This window comes from Pelodiscus sinensis, chromosome 26 (assembly GCF_049634645.1).
Source record: "Pelodiscus sinensis isolate JC-2024 chromosome 26, ASM4963464v1, whole genome shotgun sequence".
NCBI lineage: Eukaryota > Metazoa > Chordata > Testudines > Trionychidae > Pelodiscus > Pelodiscus sinensis.
The window spans coordinates 959984-981957 of NC_134736.1; the positions used below are offsets into that span (position 1 = coordinate 959984).

General features: G+C 42.8%; 1 protein-coding gene across 4 annotated transcripts in view; it reads right to left on the minus strand.

The window, feature by feature from the left end:
- KMT2A (lysine methyltransferase 2A) overlaps nucleotides 1–21974 on the minus strand; it is a 99436-nt gene that overhangs the window by 68253 nt on the left and 9209 nt on the right. For all 4 annotated transcript variants that reach the window (XM_075909542.1, XM_075909541.1, XM_075909543.1 and 1 more), the window contains exon 2: nucleotides 3680–3749. In XM_075909542.1, coding sequence (XP_075765657.1) covers nucleotides 3680–3749 — 70 coding nt within the window. The remainder of the gene's footprint in view (nucleotides 1–3679; nucleotides 3750–21974) is intronic.

Below are 21974 nucleotides of genomic sequence, written 5' to 3' on the forward strand. Positions count from 1 at the left end.
TAAAAGGGTCTCACCAGAAACAAAACACCCTCCTCATTATAAAAAAAAAAAAAAAAAAAAGGTGTTTTAGAAAATAAGCTCAAGTACAAATATCGTTCCACCTAAAGAATTTTTACATATATAAAAATGAATACCAAAAATAATTTTGAAGGGAACAGTAACTCCTAATATTAAATCTCTTGAAAGATCATATACAAAGGATGAAAAAAGTTCAAAATTAGTTCATTTAAAAAAAAAAATTTTCTGTAGTTACTATCCACTCCCACTGCTAACATAGGCCGCGTCTCCAGCACAGCACTATTTCAGGATACCCGTGTATAGACAGTTCCAATTATTGAAATAAGCTATTTCGAAATTGACTCAAAATAAGTTGTGCAATTTGCGCAACTCGAATTGTGTAGCTTATTTCAAGCTCTGGGTGCAGTGCAGATGCACCCCAAAAGAAAGCATGTCATAACATCAGAATAGCTCTGGAATGGGGAGTACAAGTAATGACACATGAATCCATTACTTCATTTCTTCAGAAAGGGGGGACAGTCAAAAAACATTCATAGGATTTCCCATGTTCATAATGAACTTGAATCGGACCAATTTTCATGGCTTCTTTGGTTCCAAACGTTATTGCCTGTTAAACTAAAATTCAAAAATTCTTCAAAACATTCTCCTAATGGAAGAAGCAGCTCACTCCCTCAAAGAAATTAAGGATTTTGGAAATACAGGCAGTCCCCGGGTTACGTACAAGATAGGGACTGTAGGTTTGTTCTTAAGTTGAATTTGTATGTAAGTCGGAACTGGCACATATTCTTTTGGGAGGGGGGAGCTGGAGTTAGGTGGAAAAGACTCTGATTCTCATACAACTTCCTTATTCTAAGAAAAACACATACTGTTTTGATATGAAGGTTTTTTTGGTTGATATTTTAATTAAAAATTGATCATAAGTTTCAGTGTTTCATGCTATATCCAAATCTTCCTTTTGGGGTACCTGAAAGATCCCAGTTATTCATTTAATAGTCAGAATCTTTGTTTTTTATAACTAAAAGTTTATTCAATGCATATTACTGTTCCAAATAGAATTTGCTACAGATGGTTCAGTGAAATGGGTATTAAGTGTAATCAATAGTCATTGGAGAGCACAGTGAAATATTGATACAATCAAAGCTGTTGTTGTATTCTGCTGAGCAGAAAATGGAAATCCCTTCCTGTGAAGTGTGTGTGTGAATTTATCCACAGGATTAATTTTAAAGAAAAATTCTGTGTTGGGAACAGGAGTTTAGCCACAGGTGGGTCCTCATTGTCCACTCACCCACTTTGCAACCAGGCCCATCCCCTCGGGGCTTACCCTGCTCCGCTCCAGCCAGGGTGTGGGGTTGGGGCTTATCCCCTCTTCCCTTCTGTTCTGCTCCTCCCCATTCTTGCCCACCCACACCACTGGGTAATTTTTCAGCTTCACCTCTGCCAGGCTGGAAGGGACTTGTTAATTTCACGTGATGCTAACAAGATATTTGCAGCTCTAGTGCTGAAGAGGGAAAGAGCTGTTGCTCCCAAGGTGGGGACTGTAAGATAATGGGTCTCACTGCCTGCTGCTCCTGCTGTTCCCTAGGAAATTAATTTTTCTGCTCTGGAGTGCCCCCTTTTGGCTGGTGTCTTGTTCCCCCCAGCAGACCCGCGTCCTCCATGGCGAGAAAAGCCGCTCCGTGTCTCCCTGGTCTGCTGGGGGGGGGCTAGCTCCGAGTCTCCCTGGTCTGCTGGGGGGAAGCGCCCCCCACGCCGCCGGAGGCGGCAACAGTGGGGGAGGCACCCCGCACTAGCTGCACCCCCTCCCCCGTTTGTAACTAGGGATCCGACGTAAGTCGGATTGATGTAACCCGGGGACTGCCTGTAAACTATGTATATCAGACTGTTACTTGGAAAAACCAAGAGATGACACCACTACTGTAAAAACAACAAGGAGTCTGGTGGCATCTTAAAGACTAATAATTGTATTATGGCATAAGCTTTCGTCAATCATATGATTTCATGGCTACTCAAAAAAAATGTAATGACAGGAACAAAAAAGGTTAAAACTCTTATGGCAACTGCTTCTACACACAACTAAGTAGCAATAGCACGTTTGCAGGGGGCTTTCCACAATACTAGGTTAGTACTATCATTAGTGCCAGGATCAACTGGCTGTTAAGATTTTCCACAATAAAATTAATGCCAGGCAGAGAATGTGATGTACAAGCAGCTGAAATAGGTTGAGTGCTAGCATATTAGACATCTGCATACATTTCACAAGATCTCTTTATCTCCTTCCCTCACACTTCTCCACCCTGCCACATATCCCACATGCAATACAAAACTGGAACTGAGGCAGAATGGAAGCTCCCCAACACCAAATTTGGCATTATTGGGAATAGACATATAGCTGCCATTGCCTTCAAGATCAAAGAAAGCTACCCAACTTCACTTTAATTTGGACAGTTTTCTTGTAAAAGTAATTTTAAAAAAGATTGCCCACTATAATTTAATGTCTTCAGTAAGACTCCAACCATTACATTTCAGAAGACAAAGGGAAAAGAGACAACAAATAGGAAGATTAAGGTGGTCTAATTTTAGTTCATCTGTTTCCATTTTAGCTTGCTGTGTCATTGCTCATCACCTCCTCATTAATAAAAAAAGAACAGCAAGTTAAAGTCTCTTCTCACTTTAATTACACTCATTGGAGAGTGAAGAGCAAACAAATGACTCCAAATCCACATAAAAAGATCAGGAGGTCAGTCTTATCTCTATGTCAAGAAATTCTGAGTATCTCCTGCTGCACTCAATATGAAGAAACACATTTCATATTCTTCAAAGAGATAGCCGAGTTAGTCTGTAACTGGAAAAACTTAAACAATGAATAGTCTAGCAACACCTTAAAGCCGTGGTCCCCAACCTTTTCAGGTTGGCGGGCGCCAGGGGGCGTGGCCGTTCGCCCGCCGGGCGCCAGGGGGCGGGGACACTTGCCCGCCCGGGGGCGGCCCCCCCCCCAGCCGCATGCCCGGGGGCGGGGCCCCCCCATAGCCGCGCGCCCGGGGAAGGCGCCCCCTGGCAAGCGCCGCGCGCCCGGGGCCGGCGCTCCCCCCGTAAGCGCCGCGGGGCCAAGGCCGGGGCCGGAGCCGGAGCCGGAGCCGGCAAGGGCACGCGCGGCACCCCCGGGGGCGAGGCCAAAGCCGGCGCCGGAGCTGGCAAGGGTACGCGCGGCGCCCCCGGGGCCGGGACCGGCCATGCGCCCGGGGCTGGCACCTGCCAGCCCAGATTGCTCCGCGGGCGCATGTAAAGAGCCCGGCGGGCACCATGGCGCCCGCGGGCACCGGGTTGGGGACCACGGCCTTAAAGACTAACAAAACATGTAGTAGTATCTTGAGCTTTTGTGGGCACAACCCACTTCTTGAGATGAACTTTATATTGTGAGTGCTGGACTCTGCCAAAAAGCAGCTCCTGAAATAGGACAGCCTGGGCTAGATATGCATGAAGCATAACTTCCCAGGAACAGCAGTTCTCTAAGTAGACTATTCAGAACCAGATAGAAAGAGCTATAATTGTTTTCCAGCAAGTTCTCATTAGAATAAGCTTTAGCTATGTAAACAGCAGTGTGACTAAACCATGTTAAGCAACCACATGTAACTCAACATCCAACCCTGTGAGCTAAACATACCTGTGGGAGACCTGGTGGGACTTCGTACTTTGACCTCTTCATCTGAGCCAAAGCCTAGGAACTGATCATCCTGCAATGAAAAGGATTTTGAAAGTTAAAGACATGGGCATGAAGTTAAAAATACATAAGTCAAAAAATTCCAAAAAAGAAAACCTATTCTATGGCAATTCTTGCTCCTTCAGGAAACAGTGGCTAAGAAGGATATAGTATCTAGTAATGAGGGATAGCCACAGAACGCTCCTAAGAGTTGAAAGGACATTCAGACAAGAATCTACTTTGTATTACACAAAATATTCTTCTCCACAAATTAGAGATAAAAACCTATCCCATAGGAACTACACAGTTTACCCAAATGACTTGTTGGCACTGGAGCTTATTTTCAATATAAGGTTTCCCACTACATGTATACTACCAGTATAACAAATACACTACCAGTAGCACTACAGCAAAAGAACGTGTCCTCACCAGCTTGTTTATACCAGCGTAGACTATTACCCTTCAGAATCACTGTGCCCACATATCAATGTGCTTTTGCAAAATAATAACCCAGCATTTTGGGTAAATATCCCATGGTGTAGTGTTCTGCTGCAAGACCCTACATATTCTAGGGTTTTGTCATGCTGCACTGTGTAATGTCCACTAGAACCTACCGAAATTCTGGGACACAGGCTTAAACTAAAGCTCCCATGATCCCTTTCCTGTCATCTCATAATTTCAACTGTTTTTTTTGGAAGCCAACAATATTTTCAGACTGCAGTCAAGGAAACACTACTGAACACCGCAATCCTCACAGTCATTAACACAAACAAACTGCTCCACCAAATGTTTCATCAATCATACCATTAAATGGCTTTGGATGGGCTGAGAGACAATCACAGTGATATGGCTAAAGGAGGAAAAAGATTGAACTGCTACATTTGCAGGACATTTTCCTAGAACAGCTTCACTTCATACAGTAGTCTTCCTGGGTGTGGCCAACTAGCACTGATTGGTGAAACAGAACAGCGCTGCAGGACTGGGATGACCAGCAATAGTGGTAGAACTTCAGGATGCAGGTACCTACTTTCCTGTAGATCTCAGAATGGAAGCACAATACCTACACGAGCATCCATCTCACCATGGAGTTGCTAGACCAACTGTGGGCAAACTTTTGGGCCCACAGGCCACATCAGCATATGTAAATTGTAGAGAGGACCATGAATGCTCATAAAATTGATGCTGGGGTGCAGGAGGAGGTTAGAGCTCCAGCTAAGGGTGCAGGCTCTGGGGTAGCACTGGTATGTGGAGATTGGGGTGCAGGAGAGCGCTCCAGGTTGGGACCAAAAGATTTGGAGGATGAAAGGAAATCAGAACTGAGGCAGTGGCTCAGTGGTGCAGGCTCTGGGTGGCAATTACCTTCACAGCTCCCACAACTAGTGGCATGTCCCCCTTCCAGCTGGCTTCTACACAGAGGCGTGGTCGCTATGCATACGAGCTGGAAGGGGGACATGCTGCTGCTTTTGGGAGCCACGTGGAGAAGGGCAAGCCCCAGACTCCACTAATCAGTGGGAGCTCAAGGGCCAGATTAAAATGGTTGACAGACCAGATGTGTCCCACGGGACATGGGTCTAACAGAGGGGTACAGACTAACTGTTAAGGCTGCTGTCATGCTATTGAGAGTATGCTGCTCTCCCAAGGTCACAAGGCTTGCCAGCAAACTATTGTGCATTAATGGACTGGCACACTTAGGGTCCCCAAGTTATACTGGGGCCATAGACAGGACCCATGCTTCCTTAAACGTGCTGGATACAGAAGCAAAAAAAGTAAGTTTCTCAAAATGTATGTTGTATTTAAAACTAACTGAATTGTTAAACAAAGGAAATCTTAACATTGTTACCAAATTGACAGATTGAAGTCCATGGGACTTAGACACCTAACTGGTTTCGATATTTTTGAAGATCACCGCGAGGCAGCTATTTGCATCATTAAGTGCTTAAATAACCTTAAAAAGCTTGACTATGTCTTTTGGGTTTTACAAATTAGTAAACCGTGTCTTCTCCCACATATTTTTTATTCATAGATTCAAAGAGGAAAATAAGCTTTCCAGTTTTTTCAACTCCCTTTTTCCAAACTCTGAACTAACTAATCCAAATGAAGACAATATCCATTCTGAATCTGCTTGCTAAATTGAATCCAAAGGTCACTATGGCAGAATCTTTCCCGCACAACAAAAATTAAAAACACTTACACATTTGGAAAAAATAAGTACCAGCATTTGCTCCACTGAAAGATTGAAAACAACAGATACTTAATGAAGTACATGACATTGTGAAGTATTTATAAAGCATGAGTTGACTTCAAAAGTTAAAGATCATGCCCCACCACCATGGATTCTGGATATAATTGAAAAAACAGTACCCTTCAAGTCATTAAAATCTGAAGAGGGATCACACACTATTTAAATATTTTTCATAAATTAAAGTAAGTTTAAGCCTTAACATAGGTTGACATAATTTTAGATTATTTTTAAAGTTTTTTTACAAAGAAAAAATCAAATTTAAAAACAAAAATCCCTATTTTTTTACAGCATTTTTAACCACTCTGACCCACATTCCTAATATTTGCCTCGATGATGGAAGCCCTGGTTGGTTCTTGTGGAAGTTTTACCGATATTAATGTTAGGAAAGATCCATGGAGCCAGGATATTTAAAATCTCTGCTTTGTTTTCTGCCCTGAAAAAGGAATTTTTTTCTCCCAGCTCTTCAGACATTAATGGTACTATGATTCTGCTGGATATCCAGGGATATCCCTGACTCATGAAAGTTTATACAGCACATCTGGACAGTTGACAGAAGTTGTTTGACTATACCCAAGGAGCTGCCGAATGACAGTGAAGGCTAAAGGGAGGAGAGAGTTGCCTTATGGTCAGGCTGGATGTTTCTGAATATTTGCCTATTCTTTTAAGTGCTTTTGCTTTGTTCTGCTCATCATCTGACAGAGCAAAGAAGAGATCCTCCTCAATCAGTGGGAGAAGAAGGTGGAAACAGATCTGTACCTTATGAACTGTCAATAAGGTGCCCCAAATAGTCAGGGAAACAAGGTTAGGGATGTATTTTGGTCCAACTTTCAGGTCACTATCCAAAAAGTAGTGTACTGCAACCAAGAAAACGAATGCAATATGTTTGTGTAAGATATTATTGAGAGAAGAAATACCTCAATGAAATTTTTCAACTGAATTTTACATATTAAAAACTTTTATTGATTTGTAATTGTACTGCAAACTTAAAACCAATGCAACTGTGGCAGAACAGTACTGTGTGCAGACATGTTTGTGCTTCAGGGCCCACAAACAAGCAAGGTAGAAGAATGAAAACTATTTTCTCTGTCTTGGGATGGAATGATATTGGAAGACCCTGTCATCTGCAGAACTGAAAAGGGGCTTCCCAGTATTCTGTGTTCTCCTCAGTCTTCAGGGCCACGCTGGTCTAGGGCATAGCTGTAAACAGAGTAACACAATGTTCTTCAGCAGAACTCTTTGTCTCTTCTTTAGGACCAGTGTACCTCCTGCACATTTTTTTTGTCCACGCAGTTCCTTCCAAGCCTCTCCATCTCTTGCAGGAAATCCTCCCTTCCTTCTTCTGCTGTCATGACCCTCTCCTAGGATGCAGTCATGAGATCAGTGAACCTGTCCTTCCTTGCCCTCTCACTTCTTTCAGAGGTATGCCAGGTATTCAGCAGCTGATAAGACCTGACTGTAAGGGCCACAGTCTTTCAGATACTAGAAGAACAGAGAAACAGCACAAGTAAGTTATTGTCCTAATACAAAATGACAATGTCAGTTTTTTTGCAATTTTACATTGTTATTCCCAACTACTCTAACCAGTCTGGTGAGAGCTTGGAGATTAATGTGTTCTGCATCACTTCTTCCTTGTATAGAACTCCTGTACCAATGAGGGAGCAAAAGAGGGCAGGCTAGTAATGACACATGCACCTCTGGAGGCATTGCCTACACTGGATGAGGTTACCCAAAGGTATGTTCCCAAGAGGCAGAGAAGGATCATATTAAAAAACACAATGGGCAAGCCAGGAAGACATGCAGCACTGCTGCTTACCAAAATGATGCTCCCATAACTGGTACAAGAGTTGAAGGGAAAACATCAGCAATATGAGCAGCCTCAAGAAGGCTGCATTGTCTTGCAATGTATGTACCAAATGACAGTTTCTTTGCTTTAAATTCTGTTTTATAACAACTGCAGATAAGCACAGAGATCATTGCAAGACAAACACTCATGCAGTAATTGATTTGAACCCAAGAGGTTAACAATGCTGAATGAAAAATAAAAATGACTTAGAGTCACTACTCAATTGGAAATGTCCTTGTAGCCTAATCTTGGGAATTTTCTTCATACAACGTAAAGGCAGCTAGAAGCACAAGGCCTTGATCAAACTGTGAGCCAAAGTACCTATTCTATTATTTCTTCTCTTTCTGTATCTGCTTTTACATTGTAGGGAGGCATGTTTATTATATCTGATGTTTTAATCCTAACAGTGTTCCCATCTTGAATAGATGAAGAGGGCATGGTCCACCACAAGGGACATGGGAGAATCAAATAGCACGGGAAGGGGTTTAGAGAGGCAACATGTTTGACTTATGGCTGTGGCAAGCTGACAGGGGAATAAACCTTTGTGGGCTTGAAATCGCCACTGATGCCAGGGAGTTGAGCAGGGAGCAAGGCTCATAGCTAATGTCCTCCCAACACAGTGACTGTCAGCCTGGGCCTGGAACAAAGTTGTTTAAATCCCCCTCTACAGTTGTATTGCAATACAGCACAACAAACTTACTGGTATAACTCCATTATCTGCCGTTTCAGGCTGGGGCTCCATTTGGGATTTGGGTGGCATTTTTGATACCTGGGCCTCTAGATCAGGGTTAGGTGTGCCAGAGAGACTTTTGCTGCCTGGGAGATATCCTTCTGCTCGGTTGGATGCCTTCTGTGGTCATCTCCAAACTGCCCAAAATCCCAGCTATGTTCTCCTTTGCAAAAATCCAGTCTGGCTTCTCTTAGTACAGGCAGCTACTGGCAGCATTATAAGACATCCTGTTTAGTCCATTCACTTTTTGTAACTTTGTTGGAGGCTTCTTTGCTTTGATACAGCACTGGGCTGCATCCCAATAGTACCGCTTTTCTCCTGCATTTGCTCTGGCAGCTGCTAATAGATCTTGGCATGCTGCTGATTGCTGCTCAGACGGGCCTGGATGTGCTCTTCTCCCCAAAAGACAAGTAGTCCAGGGCCTCCTGGCGGAATCATCCAGAAGGATGGCAGCTAGAACAGGTACGTGATTCAATATGTTAACCTGCCACGAGCTGGAATTACAAAGGCTCTAGGTGCATGCCAATATTTAAATAGTAAAGTGACAACCAGTCAACATGACCCCAGATCAATCCAGGTGTGAAACAATGTACCATGGGACAGCACCTGGATGACTGCTAGACGCAATATAATTAATACAAAACAGAGTTGCAGTCACACAAATCTTATGCTTGTAATACCTCATTCTGGAATAAAGTTATGTCACTTCCTAAGTCGATTAATTAAAGCAGGAAAAAAACATGTGTGCATGGACACAAGGCAGTTTATACTGAAAAAATGAAGTCGTACCAACAACTTGCCTGAGTAGTCAGGGCCTAAGTTTTCAGTCCAAAGGAGGACTGGATCTGTGGTGAGCACTGATGCAGAGTGAAGGCTTTCCAATACAGATTTTCTGCTCTATCAGTTCCATGGATTAATAGATTCAAAGTTCCCTAATACTACCTGTGCCTTAAACTAGGAAATTCATAAATTAATTTATAAGATTCTTTGGGTAACAAGAAATGTTTTGAAGCCATGCAAATCTGACCCAGACAACTCTTGGTTAGTAAGCAACCCTCACATTCATTCAAATCTCCTCCTGACAACTAGCCACTCCTATGAAAATGGAACTTACCATCTCCCCTACAGCAAACAAGGAAGCAAACACTGATCTGATGGACAATTGCAAATTACCAGTATCCATGTGACTTGGAAACTGGGGAAGAGGAAAGGGGGAGAAAAAGAGCAAAAAGCCATCGTTGATATAGCCTTCCACTATCAGGATCCTGGACCCATTCCATTCATGTTTCAGGCCAGGACATGAAAGAGAAGGAGTATTAGTCATATTTATGGAGGATCTCATGTCTAATGAAAGAAGAGGGTGTCTATGCTTATATTATTAGATCTTTGGGTTACTTGTGATTGTTGACCTCCATGTACTATTGACCCACCCTGACAAGGTATCAGGGATTACAAGGAAAACAGTGAGTTGTAAGTAATTCCTTCTTACAAGTCACACTTATTCCCCCTTACCAAAGTGCTCACATACAGATTCCTTCAGATCTGTGCATTAGTGCTCATTCTGTTCAACTACTCTATCAATCTTATTTGGGGAAATCATGACTTAAACATCAATACATGACTCACTGAAGTGGACAGCCCTATCACCTAACTATTGGTTGAGAACAGGAAGTGGATGAAACTAAATGTCAACAACCAGAGATGGGACGATTTAAACATTCAGAAAAGCTGCTACCACCATACACTTTCTCATTCTTGACCAAACATGAACACAAATACGCGACTCAGTCCATAGCCTCAAAGTTCTTCTGGATTCATCCTTGTTTCTAGACATTCAAATAACCAAAGCTGCTCAACTCATCATCTTTCACCTACACCTGCCAAAATAATAGTACCCTGTCAGACAAAAGTCTGCATACAGCAACCCAGCCTTTTGTGACTCTGACTTGGTTACTGCAGCTTACTCACCCAGAAATGAGTACTGCAGCTCAAATAAAGCTCTCACTTATCCAGAGCAGAATACCATGCTGCCTGAGTGAGATCAGCCACAGAAAAGCACACCACTCTAGTACTCCACTCATACTGCTTTACTGTAAAGCAGTGGTTCTCAACGCAGAGCACAATCAGCACATAACTGCGGCCCATGAGACATCCTCAGGATCATGCATATAGTATACATACTGTGTGGATGCAGCCCCCTTAAAACACAGAGAGTTGCATATGCAGCCAACAATGGTAAATAGGTTGAGAACCGTTGTCGTACAGCATTAAGTTACAGGACAACAGTCTCCATCTTTAAGGTCCTCCATTGCAATGGACCAAGTTACCTACAGAAGCACAACTTGCTAAGGGACCAAGACCTCTATTAATAATTACACTTTAAAAGAAACGGTCAACCTCATGCGTAACACATTTGAAAAAAAAGGATGACGCTTTCTCAGCAACTAGCCCAAGATTACAGAACTTTCTTCCCGAATTGTTTTTGTTTTAGTATTTTTCTTGAAAAGTAAATGGATACAAATATTTTTTTTAAAAAATGACCACAATTCTCACTACATTCAGAATAAATTACTTCTAAGCTTTACACAAGTGAAGCAGAAAAACGATAGGAGGGGAAAAGAAGGGGAGAGGCAAATGACTAGTTCACAAGCTAACCAGAGTTGGGCTATATCTACAAATACCTAGGAGAAACACCTAGATGCTGAAATGAAGGCTGTCAGAGATTCAGTAGATGTGCTACTGTTAAGGCAGATTTTTCAGATATTATATGAAACAAAAGCCCTATTCACTTGGGGGTAATTAAAGAGTTCTCAGTACATTTCATAAGAGTAGCACGTTGATCCAGGTGTCTTTCTAGCCAAATTCCAACTTGAGCAATTACATTTTCCCTCCCTACAGTTCCTGTGTGGCTTCAAATGATGTGACACTCTCTACTTACTGTCTTTTTGTTGTATGGTGTACTGTAAAATAACTACTACATTCCACCCCAGAGACAGCTATAGTGAACCTCACCGGACAGTTTCTATAATAGCTTAAGTTTGTAAAGTGCTCAGAGATGCTTCTGGATATGAAGTACTACAAAAATGTAAGTGATTAAAAATAAAAGGTAACAACTCCAATCAATCACAGAGAAGAAAAATTCTAACTATGCCGACACTATACTCTAACAATACCATTCACTACATTAGCTTGGGCCATCTCAATTTTCAACTTTGCTTGATAAGCCAAGATGAACCAATTATAAAGTTTTTTGTTACGTCTACAGTACTATATTTTGCCTGAAAACAATAAGTAAAACCTCTTCAAGTTTGTGCCTTACATTTTAAGGAAAAACACTTTCCACTTCCATTTTTTCGCAAGGCAGGCAACAAAATCCAAATGCAATCACTGAAGCATCAGGAGCTTGTTTAAGAACTTAAACCATATATATAGGCATAAGTGTTTGTGGGGTTTTGCTGAAAAGCTGCAAAATCAATTGTTTGCAGCTACCGTATGCACCTAACCTGCCCTGTCATTCTCAGTAGGAAATATTTGAGAAAAATCTATGTAAAGGAATTGCTGAATGTGACATATATATACTAATTATATTCAAGGAGGCTAATTTTTAATCTTGGATACAAATATATAACATCAAATGACTTGAATGTGAGTTGCATACATAACCAATGTCAGAAATTAGCCCAACATTCACATGTTTTACTTAGGGATGTAATAGTATAGTCGATTAACCAATAAGCAAAAGCTTACAGGTTAATGCTATAGAGAACACACATTTCCCCCCCCCCCCCCCCGCCCCCCGCCACCAACCAGTAAATTTTTTAGCAGGCTGGCCAGCAGCCCAGCTCAGTTCTGGCTCATGCCAGGTCTGGGACCTACCCCCGCTGTGGCTCTGCATTTAAAGTGTATTAGGAGCCGGGCAAGGACGCAGCCCGTCTTAGTTCCAGGTTGCGACGGGTCTGGGAGCTCAGATTCTCTCTCCTCCCACCCCTGACAGAGGCCGCTACCACCCTGCACTACTGCCTCTTTATCAGAGGCAACAGCACACAGTGGACAAGCTGGCTTCCATTGCAGACTAGCTCCCACCTGGCACCCCGCACTGCTGCCAGCCCCGCCCCCAGAGACTATAGAACGGTAGACTAACCGATAAGAATTCATGAGTTTACTTGACTAGTCAATTAACTGATATTTAACATCCCTAGTGTTACTCTGAGAGGCAGACTCCAGATAAAATCTATTTGACACAGAGATGGAGCAGGGGGTAAATGAGGACAATCCAGAGCCCTACACACAATATGACAGAGCTCCTCATGGCTTTGCCACACCCCACTAAAAGTGATGGTGGTGACGGGGTCCCCACTTTTAGAGATGCAGAAGCCTCTTATCAGGACTCAGTCCCCTTTGCCTTTTGTAAAGGCAGGAGTTCCTTTGTCACCCTGGAGAGGTAGGGGTGGCAGCCTCAACCAGCCCCGCCCCATACTTAACCCAGAGAATACAGGGTGTACTGCTTCAATTAGCATAAACAATGAGAAGTCCTGTGGCACCTTATAGACTAACAGATTTATTGAAGCATAAGCTTTAGTGGGCAAAGACCCACTTCATCAGATGCATGCGAAAGCTTATGCTCCAATAAATCTGTTAGTCTATAAGGTGCCACAAGACTTCTCGTTGTTTTATGTAGATTCAGACTAACACGGCTACTCCTCTTATACTGCTTCAATTAGGTTGAATGGGCCTGATGCACTTTTCTCCTGCCACAGTTCTGTGGTAGTACTGGCCTGGCCTCCCACACAGTGAGTCTGAGATTTAACACTATACAGAGATGTATGCAGCAGTTCACACATATCAGTTACTTTCTCAGGCTGTGTGCAAACATCTTTAAATCAGCTGCACTTAGTTCATGTTAACAAGCTTTTACTTACAACCCATAAAAGATAGATGTTGTACTGGAAGTTTAGTCTTATGTAATTACATAATTCCAGGAGCTGAGCTCATAGGTTTTATGCTATAGGCACTTGATGGGAATTGTCAGCAGTATTTTAAGAAACTCTTCTGTACTAACCATAAGTAGCCTAGAAGATGTATAATCTCTCAAAATCTTCTGTAGTAAACTAAATCAGAAAGAAAGTTATGACTGGGCTCCATTTAAAAACTTACCAAATTACAAGCACTACATACTGACATAATACTTCAGTGATTTCTGTATTTTGTCTATAGTCACCAAAAAGTACCTTTTCAAGTTGCCATTTATTACCCATGTACATAGTTTGCAATGGGAAAATTCTCCCTACATGTTATCACACAAGTTAGGACATGAAAGGCACATGGGGGTTAACAATAAAATATTTCTGGTGTCTGTGTGTGTTTAACTCCTCCTTCAACTGAAACATCCTTCAACAAGTCAAAGAAAGGTCCAACTAAAGACTATGTCATAATAATGTAGTAAAGAAATGAACAGTTTACTGACTATGCAATTTTCTGAACAAAAACCCATTCAAATTTTCAGAACCAAAATGTGCTTCTAAGAGTTATCTCCTTAAAAATAATTAGGCACATGAATGTAATAAGGATGTTAAAATGTGATTATCTGGCTAATCATATAGTCAATACAATTTGTATCGGCTATATGATTAATCGATACGTGCCTCTGCAGAGGCACAGCAGGGGAAGCTCCAGGAGCCAACTCGAGCAGGGACTGAGCAGTCTTGGCTTGTGCTGGCTCCAGAGCCACCTGCGCTGCGACTTGGCATTTTAAATATAGTAAGTAAATATAGTATTTAAAATGCAGAGGCACAGCGATCAGCACGAGCCAGGACTAGTAGCCCCTGTTCGCAGTCCTATCCACCGCGAACAAGGACTGGTGACGGAGCAGTCTCTGCATGCAACCAGCCCTGGCTTTGCAGCAGCATCCTCTATTTCCCCCCCTCCCCCTGCTGCCTCTGATAGAGGCAGTGGGGAGGGCAGGCGACACCCCAAAAACGGTGCTGGGGAGAACCAGCTTTTAAGCTGGTTCCCCCCAGCACTGACTCCTGTTCTCCCCTTGCTGCCTCTCAGAGAGGCAGCAAGGGGGGGGGGGTCGCTCCACAGAGAGCATGGGGTGAGTGGGGACTGCTTGAGTCCCTGTTCACCCCATGCTCCCTGTGGCACTTCTGCTTTTGAAATGTACAAGAGCCCTGGAGGGGTTTGTATATTTCAAAAGCAGAAGCACCCACAGTGGGAACCAGCATGAGCAGGGACTGAAGCAGTCCCGCTCGCGCTGTTTCCTGCTGTGCCTCTCCCTCCTCTGCCCCCTACAGAGACGGTGCTGTGGGAAACCAGTATTACCATACTGGCTCCTGCTCCCCCCCACCCCCCACTTGCTCTGATAGAGGCAGTAAGGGGGGGGGGAGAACAACTAGTCGAATCCACTAGTCACTTACATCCCTAGAATGTAATTTGTATAAACTCCTACTACTGACTACTCTACAAATAAATTAAGCTTTAAGTGAATATTTTAAGATAAAGAAATTCTTTCCCGCCTCACAAAAATTGCCTCTGGTTTTCAATGCTCAAGTTAAATACTAAAGAAGTTACTGCACTCTCTTTTCTGAGTTGTTCTCATGGAATAAGGTGGCAATCTATGCATTTCACAGATTTCTAGAGACTTCCCCACAAATATAAGGAGTGCACTGGTAAATCCATGAACTTCAATCTAATAAGAGCTGGAAAGGGAGGTAAATTACGCAAATAATATACAGAAAGTGAATGCCTACACAAAAATTAATAGTTCTTAGTTTAAAAATTTGTTATATCTAAAGATGGATTCAATGCTAGACATATATGTTTAGTTCTGATTATGTTGACATTCAATGTTATTTATAATATCTGTATAGGTTCCAAGTAGCACTGGAATACCATACTGCCACAAAGAAAAGGGCAATTGCTACTTTTTCACTTCTACACATTCCCTTTCCAGTGCTCTGCCAGGGAAAAGGAAGAACACTGGTAAAAACAAAGCTTAACCACTTGCTTCTACAAATACTTATCCAATATAGTCTCAAAAATATAAAGACAAAATTTGTTTGAAGATCTGGTTACTTTTTTTTTTACTGAAACTAAAAAAAACCAGGGTTTTTATGTGTAAATTCAAGGTAGATTTCAGAGAGTAACAGAACGAAGCTGAGGTCCGAGCAGAGATGTGAAAGGAACGCTGCAGAAGTGCATCAGTCAAGGTCTCATATTTTGCACACAGCACTGCAATGAGCAATAGCCTTGTCATGTCTCTTCTGCCACTCCCCTTGAACACGTGGGGCTCGCTGCAAGATGTAAACAATGTTCCACAGAACTGGCTGAAGAAAGGATTAATACTTGCTGGGGAGGAAGCATCCCACAGAACTGACAAAAGGCATGGGTGTTAAAAATCTACATATTCAACTCCATACAATATTTTAGCATGTGTTTATACTCTCTAACCAAAGAGATCAGAAAAATCACAAGCTACATATGATCAGTTACATTCCTAAAACTATCCCAAAGAGCTATTTGTCCCACATACATTTTTCCTCATTAAAGCTGCCAAGATGGACAGACAGCATTTTCAAATGAGCAATCGGCTAGTAATAAATCCAGGCAAGAATCCATTGATGCTTATTCTTTACAGACCAGAGCTTCCAAATCCTTAAACTATTTACAAAGTCCCTTAGGTCAAAACTGTTAAACATGAAGGCAGACAGGCTATTTCCATTTTACAGGTAGGTGAATTGTGGCATCAAGATGGTGCTCAAGATGAAAATAAGTTTCTGTCAGATTGAAGAATAGAAGCAAGGAGTGCAGGCTCCCAACTCTCTCTGCACACTAGTTTACATTCCCTTCCAGTTTCAGATAAGAGCCTTCATTCTCCAGACCTGCAACATTTCCACAACTCCTTTCCTAAGTTAATTTAGCTTCACTTTTTACCACAACTCCCAATACTAATGGTCCAGTACTGTCTCCAACTCCAACACTCCCTACCCCCACAGCTTTGACCCAGTACTACATTGTCATTTCTTGCCTCCCACTCACTTCAGTCATTCAAATTGTGTCCTATTTGCCCCTGCCTTTTCCATCCAAGCCACCTACAGTATAACACTTCCTCCCTTAAAGTATCATAACAACAGACTATGGATTGAAGGCACAAGAGGCATGTCCTGGAACAGAAAGTGCATTGCTACACATTGCTGGGTAGGAAAGAATTTCTTATTCAACAGCAATAGGTTCTAAAGCTAGGGCAAAGAAAAAAATTAGAAGGGAACAATGGACCAAAACCTCAGGAAAGGAGACTGGACAGATTTCAATATTGGAGAGCTCTACCCCACACTGACCCCAGTTATAACAGTGTATAATGGAAGCGGGGCTCTGCAAAATATATGACCCAAGAATAACTTTGTAAGACTTTTTTTTAAACAAACCAGCTCACTCTGACTGGTTCTCAATATTTCAATCTGCAATACACCCAGAAGGACTTTGGCCTACAGTTCAAGAACCACTGAAATAAAAACTGTAGTACAGTTTCAATCATACACTGGACAGGGCAATAGCTATCTTTCAAGAACTCAACTTCCAATGAGCTATTTTAAAACTTTATAAAAAGCAGAAAGGAGGTCTTATTGACTTTTGCTCTGATACAATCCAGTGTGGTTTGCCCATCGGGAAACTATGCTATAAGCATACCACAACACAAAATACTTTAAGTAAATGCACAAAAGTATTTGCAGGGGAAAAAGCCATAAGCACAAGATTTATTTACATTATTCAATACAAGACTATGCCCAACCACAAACATGAAGAAATTCAGAATTTAAGCTAAAATAATACCTTTTACCAAATCCAGACTGCCTGGCAATCGTAGCACATATGGTATGCAGTCATTTTCTATCGGTAGACCATTAAAGATCCCAAATAGGCTGAGACACCCAATAGCATTCAATGCTGTGTTATTTGAACACACGTAATGTTGTTTAAAAACAACATACACGTTAACAATCTAACTGTAAACATATGAAACAGTCCTGTAATGTTTTGAGAATGGAAAGTCAGAACTGTACAAATTAAGGATGTTAAATTTAGATTAATCAACTAATCAAATAGTCAGTGTAATTTGCATTGACTATTCAATTAGTTGATAAGGGTGCCTCCACCTTTGAAATGTATCAAGAGCAGGGAGCACAGCCAGCCAGGGACTCAAGCAGCCCCTGCTGGCCCCACGCTCCCTGTTTTTTAAATGTACAGGAAGCAGGGGAGGGCTCTTGTACATTTCAAAAGCAAAGTGCCATCAAGGGCGCAGGGCTAGTGGGGGACTGTTTGAGTCCCCAGCTCACCCCAAGCTCCCCACATCAATGGGATGTTCCTGGAATTGGATTGTTTTTCACAAAATGGAAAGGGAGGGGTCTGGAAGGAGGAAGTTATATTGCAGAATGGCCACAGGGAGGAAACAAGGGGCCAGAGATGGGGACCGGGATAGCTAAAATCCCATTGGACCAGCAGGGACAGCTACTACATATTTCAGAAAGTGTATCTGTCCCCCAGATGGGAGACATGAACCCCTCCCCTGGCTGTGCCTGTTGCAATTGCAGCTGCCATGGACAGGCGTTTCTCACAAGGCCCCAAGCTGCTGCTGTCCTCTCTCCTGGGGCAGCCTGCATATTGGACCCCTAATCCCCAGCCCCACCCCAAAGCACTGATTTAAATGGAGAAAAAGAAAATTTGAGTTAAAGATTAGAGCAACATTGAGCAAATTTTCTAGTAGCCTTATAAGAGTTCCTTTTGTTTCAGTGGTGTTTGTCCACTAAGATTCTTTGTGAAATTCCATCCTTGAGGGAAACATCCTGATACTAGCCTTTATTTAAAGCTCCCTCTCCTATGATTGGAAAAAAATCATAGTAATCACTAGGAGGTATGATATACTGCTCTGGAGTCAATGATTTTGCACATCTACTACTGACCCACATGAATGGTTCATACCTTTACTTATTTTTTGATTCAGAAAAGGTGAGAGCTATTGATTTCTAATTTCATATAAAAATAAATCCCATAAAAACTGTCTTTGAATCAGATCTCGCACTGTGCCCCTTCTTGAAACAGCCACTTTCAAGGTGATAAAGCTGAATTTCTCAACCTCCATTTTGATTCAGATACCTATTTAGCTATTTGCTTAGATGGCTCCATCCTTGAAAGTGGTCCAAGTATCATGTCTTGTAAGAATCCAGCATACAGGTTACAGGCCATCCATAAACCCAACAACCTCAGTGTTCTGATATAGATGGCAAATGTTAATACTTCTTCAGCACTCACCTCAAAGAGCTAAATTTTGTCCATCTTAGGCTGAGAATTCAGACTGTGTAAGCTAAACTGCATTCCAGATCAATGAACATGCAATGGGGAGAAAACACCAAGGAAAAACCCAAAGAGCTATAAGAAATACTGTTGCAACTGAATACACAGCCCTCTTCTCAGAGACCTTACTGTAATGGTGCCTGGGGTGCCTTTTGGCCAAATCCAACTCTCAGCTTTAGAGTTAATCTTTCCACGTTTTCATAATGTAGCTTTAATTGGATGCATTACACTCTTTGCTATCCCTCCCTGCTCCTCTCCTATTACAAGTTATTGTGCTGTATGACCAGTGATCCCTGTAAGCTGGGATGGGCTTCAAGGTGTACTCTGGGAGGGAGTTTGGGTCCAGGAGGGGCTCAGGGAACCTGATGGGGAGAGGTGCTCACTTCAAGCTAGGGACATAAAAGCCCATTAATCGGTTAACCACTCAAACTTAGTATGTAACCAGTTAACTGATTAAAGAAAGGGGGTAAGTGGGCTGGAACACCCTTCCACACTGAAGGCAGGGGCTGCTACAGCCCAGTCAAAGCAATCCCTGCCTGTGGTTGAGGGGGACACGCTCCAGGCTGGGGCAGGTGGGCAGGGTGGGAACACTGCTAATCCCATGCAGGCCTGCCAGCTCCCAGCCCTGCAGGGCCTTAGCGGGACTAGAGCAGCCCTTTTCCCGTGGCCAGCCATGGGTGGGGACCTGCTCCAGGGTAGAGGTTAACCGTTGCCCAGTAAGCATCACTTGTTAAGTGTTACCCATTCAGGTCCCTACCGCTGGCAGCCCCCAGTCCATGCTGTTGCTGGAGGAGGTAGGGATGTTAAAATTAGATTAATCAACTAATCAAATAGTGGATGGAATTTCCATCAAGCATTCAATTAGTCGATAAGGGCACTTCCACTCTGAAAAGTAGAAGGAGCCCCAGTAGGGGCTCTTATGCATTTCAAAGATTGAAACACAGTGTGGAGCCCCAGGCGGGGCTTCCGCTTTGAAATGTACAAGAGCCTCAGTGGGGATTTTGTACATTTCAATGGTGGAATGCAGCCGCTGCACCTCTGCCCCCTCCCACTAGCTGGAGCTGGGGAGAACCAGCTTATAAGTTAGCTCCCCCCAGCACCTCCTCCTCTCCCCCCTTGCTACCTCTTTTGGATAGAGGCAGCGGGGGGGAGAGGGTTAGGGTGAGCACCCACAACATCTAGCACCCTGAGACCCACCCACATGGAAATCTCCTGCCCAAAGCCCCTTCCTATAACCCATGCCCTGCAGCCCCTCCCACAGCCATGCCCCACACTGTCCAAACCCCTCCCCTCTTAGTTAACCTGTATGTTTAATTTACTGGCACTCATCATCCTCTCAGCATGTCAGTAAAAAAAAGCTTTTACTGTAATTCCAGATTTGACCAAACATACTGGAGATTATTTCTTTCTTATTTCACACCAGGCAGTTACTAGAAATGCTGCAGGACTTAATAAAAAAGCTGTTCTCTTCACAAATACTTCTTTCTGGTTCATTTGCACTTGAAGGAGGTGTGGCTATATTAGTCAATCATGCCTATAAGTGCTCTGTTCATGACAATAATACCACTGATGGACAAGTAGTAATAACTATCTATCAAGGCAGTCTGGCAACTGATCAGAGATGAAAGTACCAATACAGCTGTTGAAATCCCAACATGCATATGTGGAAGGCTAGAATGATGAATTGGTTAAAGATGCGACAGGTATTGACATTCTATCCTGAGGATACTGAAGTATAAACACAATCTCTCTAAGTTACGAGAAAGAATAAGAGAGTGATTAAAAATATGATTTTAAACATGACCTCATTTACCTTAGAAAACACAATGCAACACAAAAAGGTCACTCAGAAAAATAAATAAAAAGGACAAGAACATAAAAAAATAAAACTCATACCAGATCAGACCAAAGGCCCATCTAGCCCCGTGTCCTGTGTTCTGACAGTGGCCAATGCCAGGTGCCCCAAATGGAAAGAATAAAACAGACAATCATCAAATGTTGCCCAACTTTTGTCAAACTGAGGCTAGGAAAACCATCCCCGCCCATCCAGGCTAGTAGCTTTCAATAGATCTATGCTCCATGAACTTACCTAGCTCTTTTTTGGAATCTACTATAGTATTGGCCTTCACAACATCCTCTCACAAAGAGTTCCACAAGTTTACTGTGCACTATGTGAAAAAATTAGGGCTGTCAATTGACCTGCGTTAACGCCTGCGATTAACGCAGGACAGGATTAACACATTAATTTTTTTAATGCGTTAATCGCAGGCGTTAATGCTGCGCTGCCCCTTTGAAGTGCTGTTTCAGCACTTCAAAGGGGCAGCACAAGCCAAGCCAGGAATCAGCTGCAGTCCCCAGCTGATCCCGCTCCACTGTTGCAAAGCCCTTTTGAAGCACTGGAGTGGCACTTCAAAGGGGCTTTGCAATGCAGGGGATCAGCTAGGGACTCCAGCTGATCCCCGGCTCCTAATGCGCTGCCCCTTTAAAGTGACAAATGGCACTCCAAAGGGGATGTGCAAGCAGAGCTGGGGATCAGCTGGAGTGCCTGGCTGATCCCCGGCTCCACATTGAAAAGCCCCTTTGAAGTGCCATTTTGGCACTTTAAAGAGGCAGCACATTAGGAGCCGGGGATCAGCTGGAGACTCCAGCTGATTCCGGGCTCAATGCAGCGCTGTCCCGTTGGAAAGCCACTGCGGCAATTCAAAGAGGAGGTGCACACAATTAATCGTGATTAAAATTTGTAACTGCGCGATTAATCGCAATTAATTTTTTTAATCGCTTGACAGCCCTAGAAAAAAATACATCCTTTTGTTTGTTTTAAACTACCTGTTAACTTCCTTTGGTACCTCTAGTTCTTCTGTCATGAGGAGGAATAAACAGTACTTCTACTTTCTCCATACTAGACATGATATTGCAGACTTCTATCATATCCCACCCTCTCTTTTCCATGCCGAAAAGTCCCAGTCTTATTAATCTTTCTTAATATGGTAGCTGTTCCATACCCCTACTCATTTTTTTTGCCCCATTCTGAACCTTTTCCAATTCCAATATATATTTTTTAAGATGGAGCAACCACATCTGCATGCAGCATTCAAAG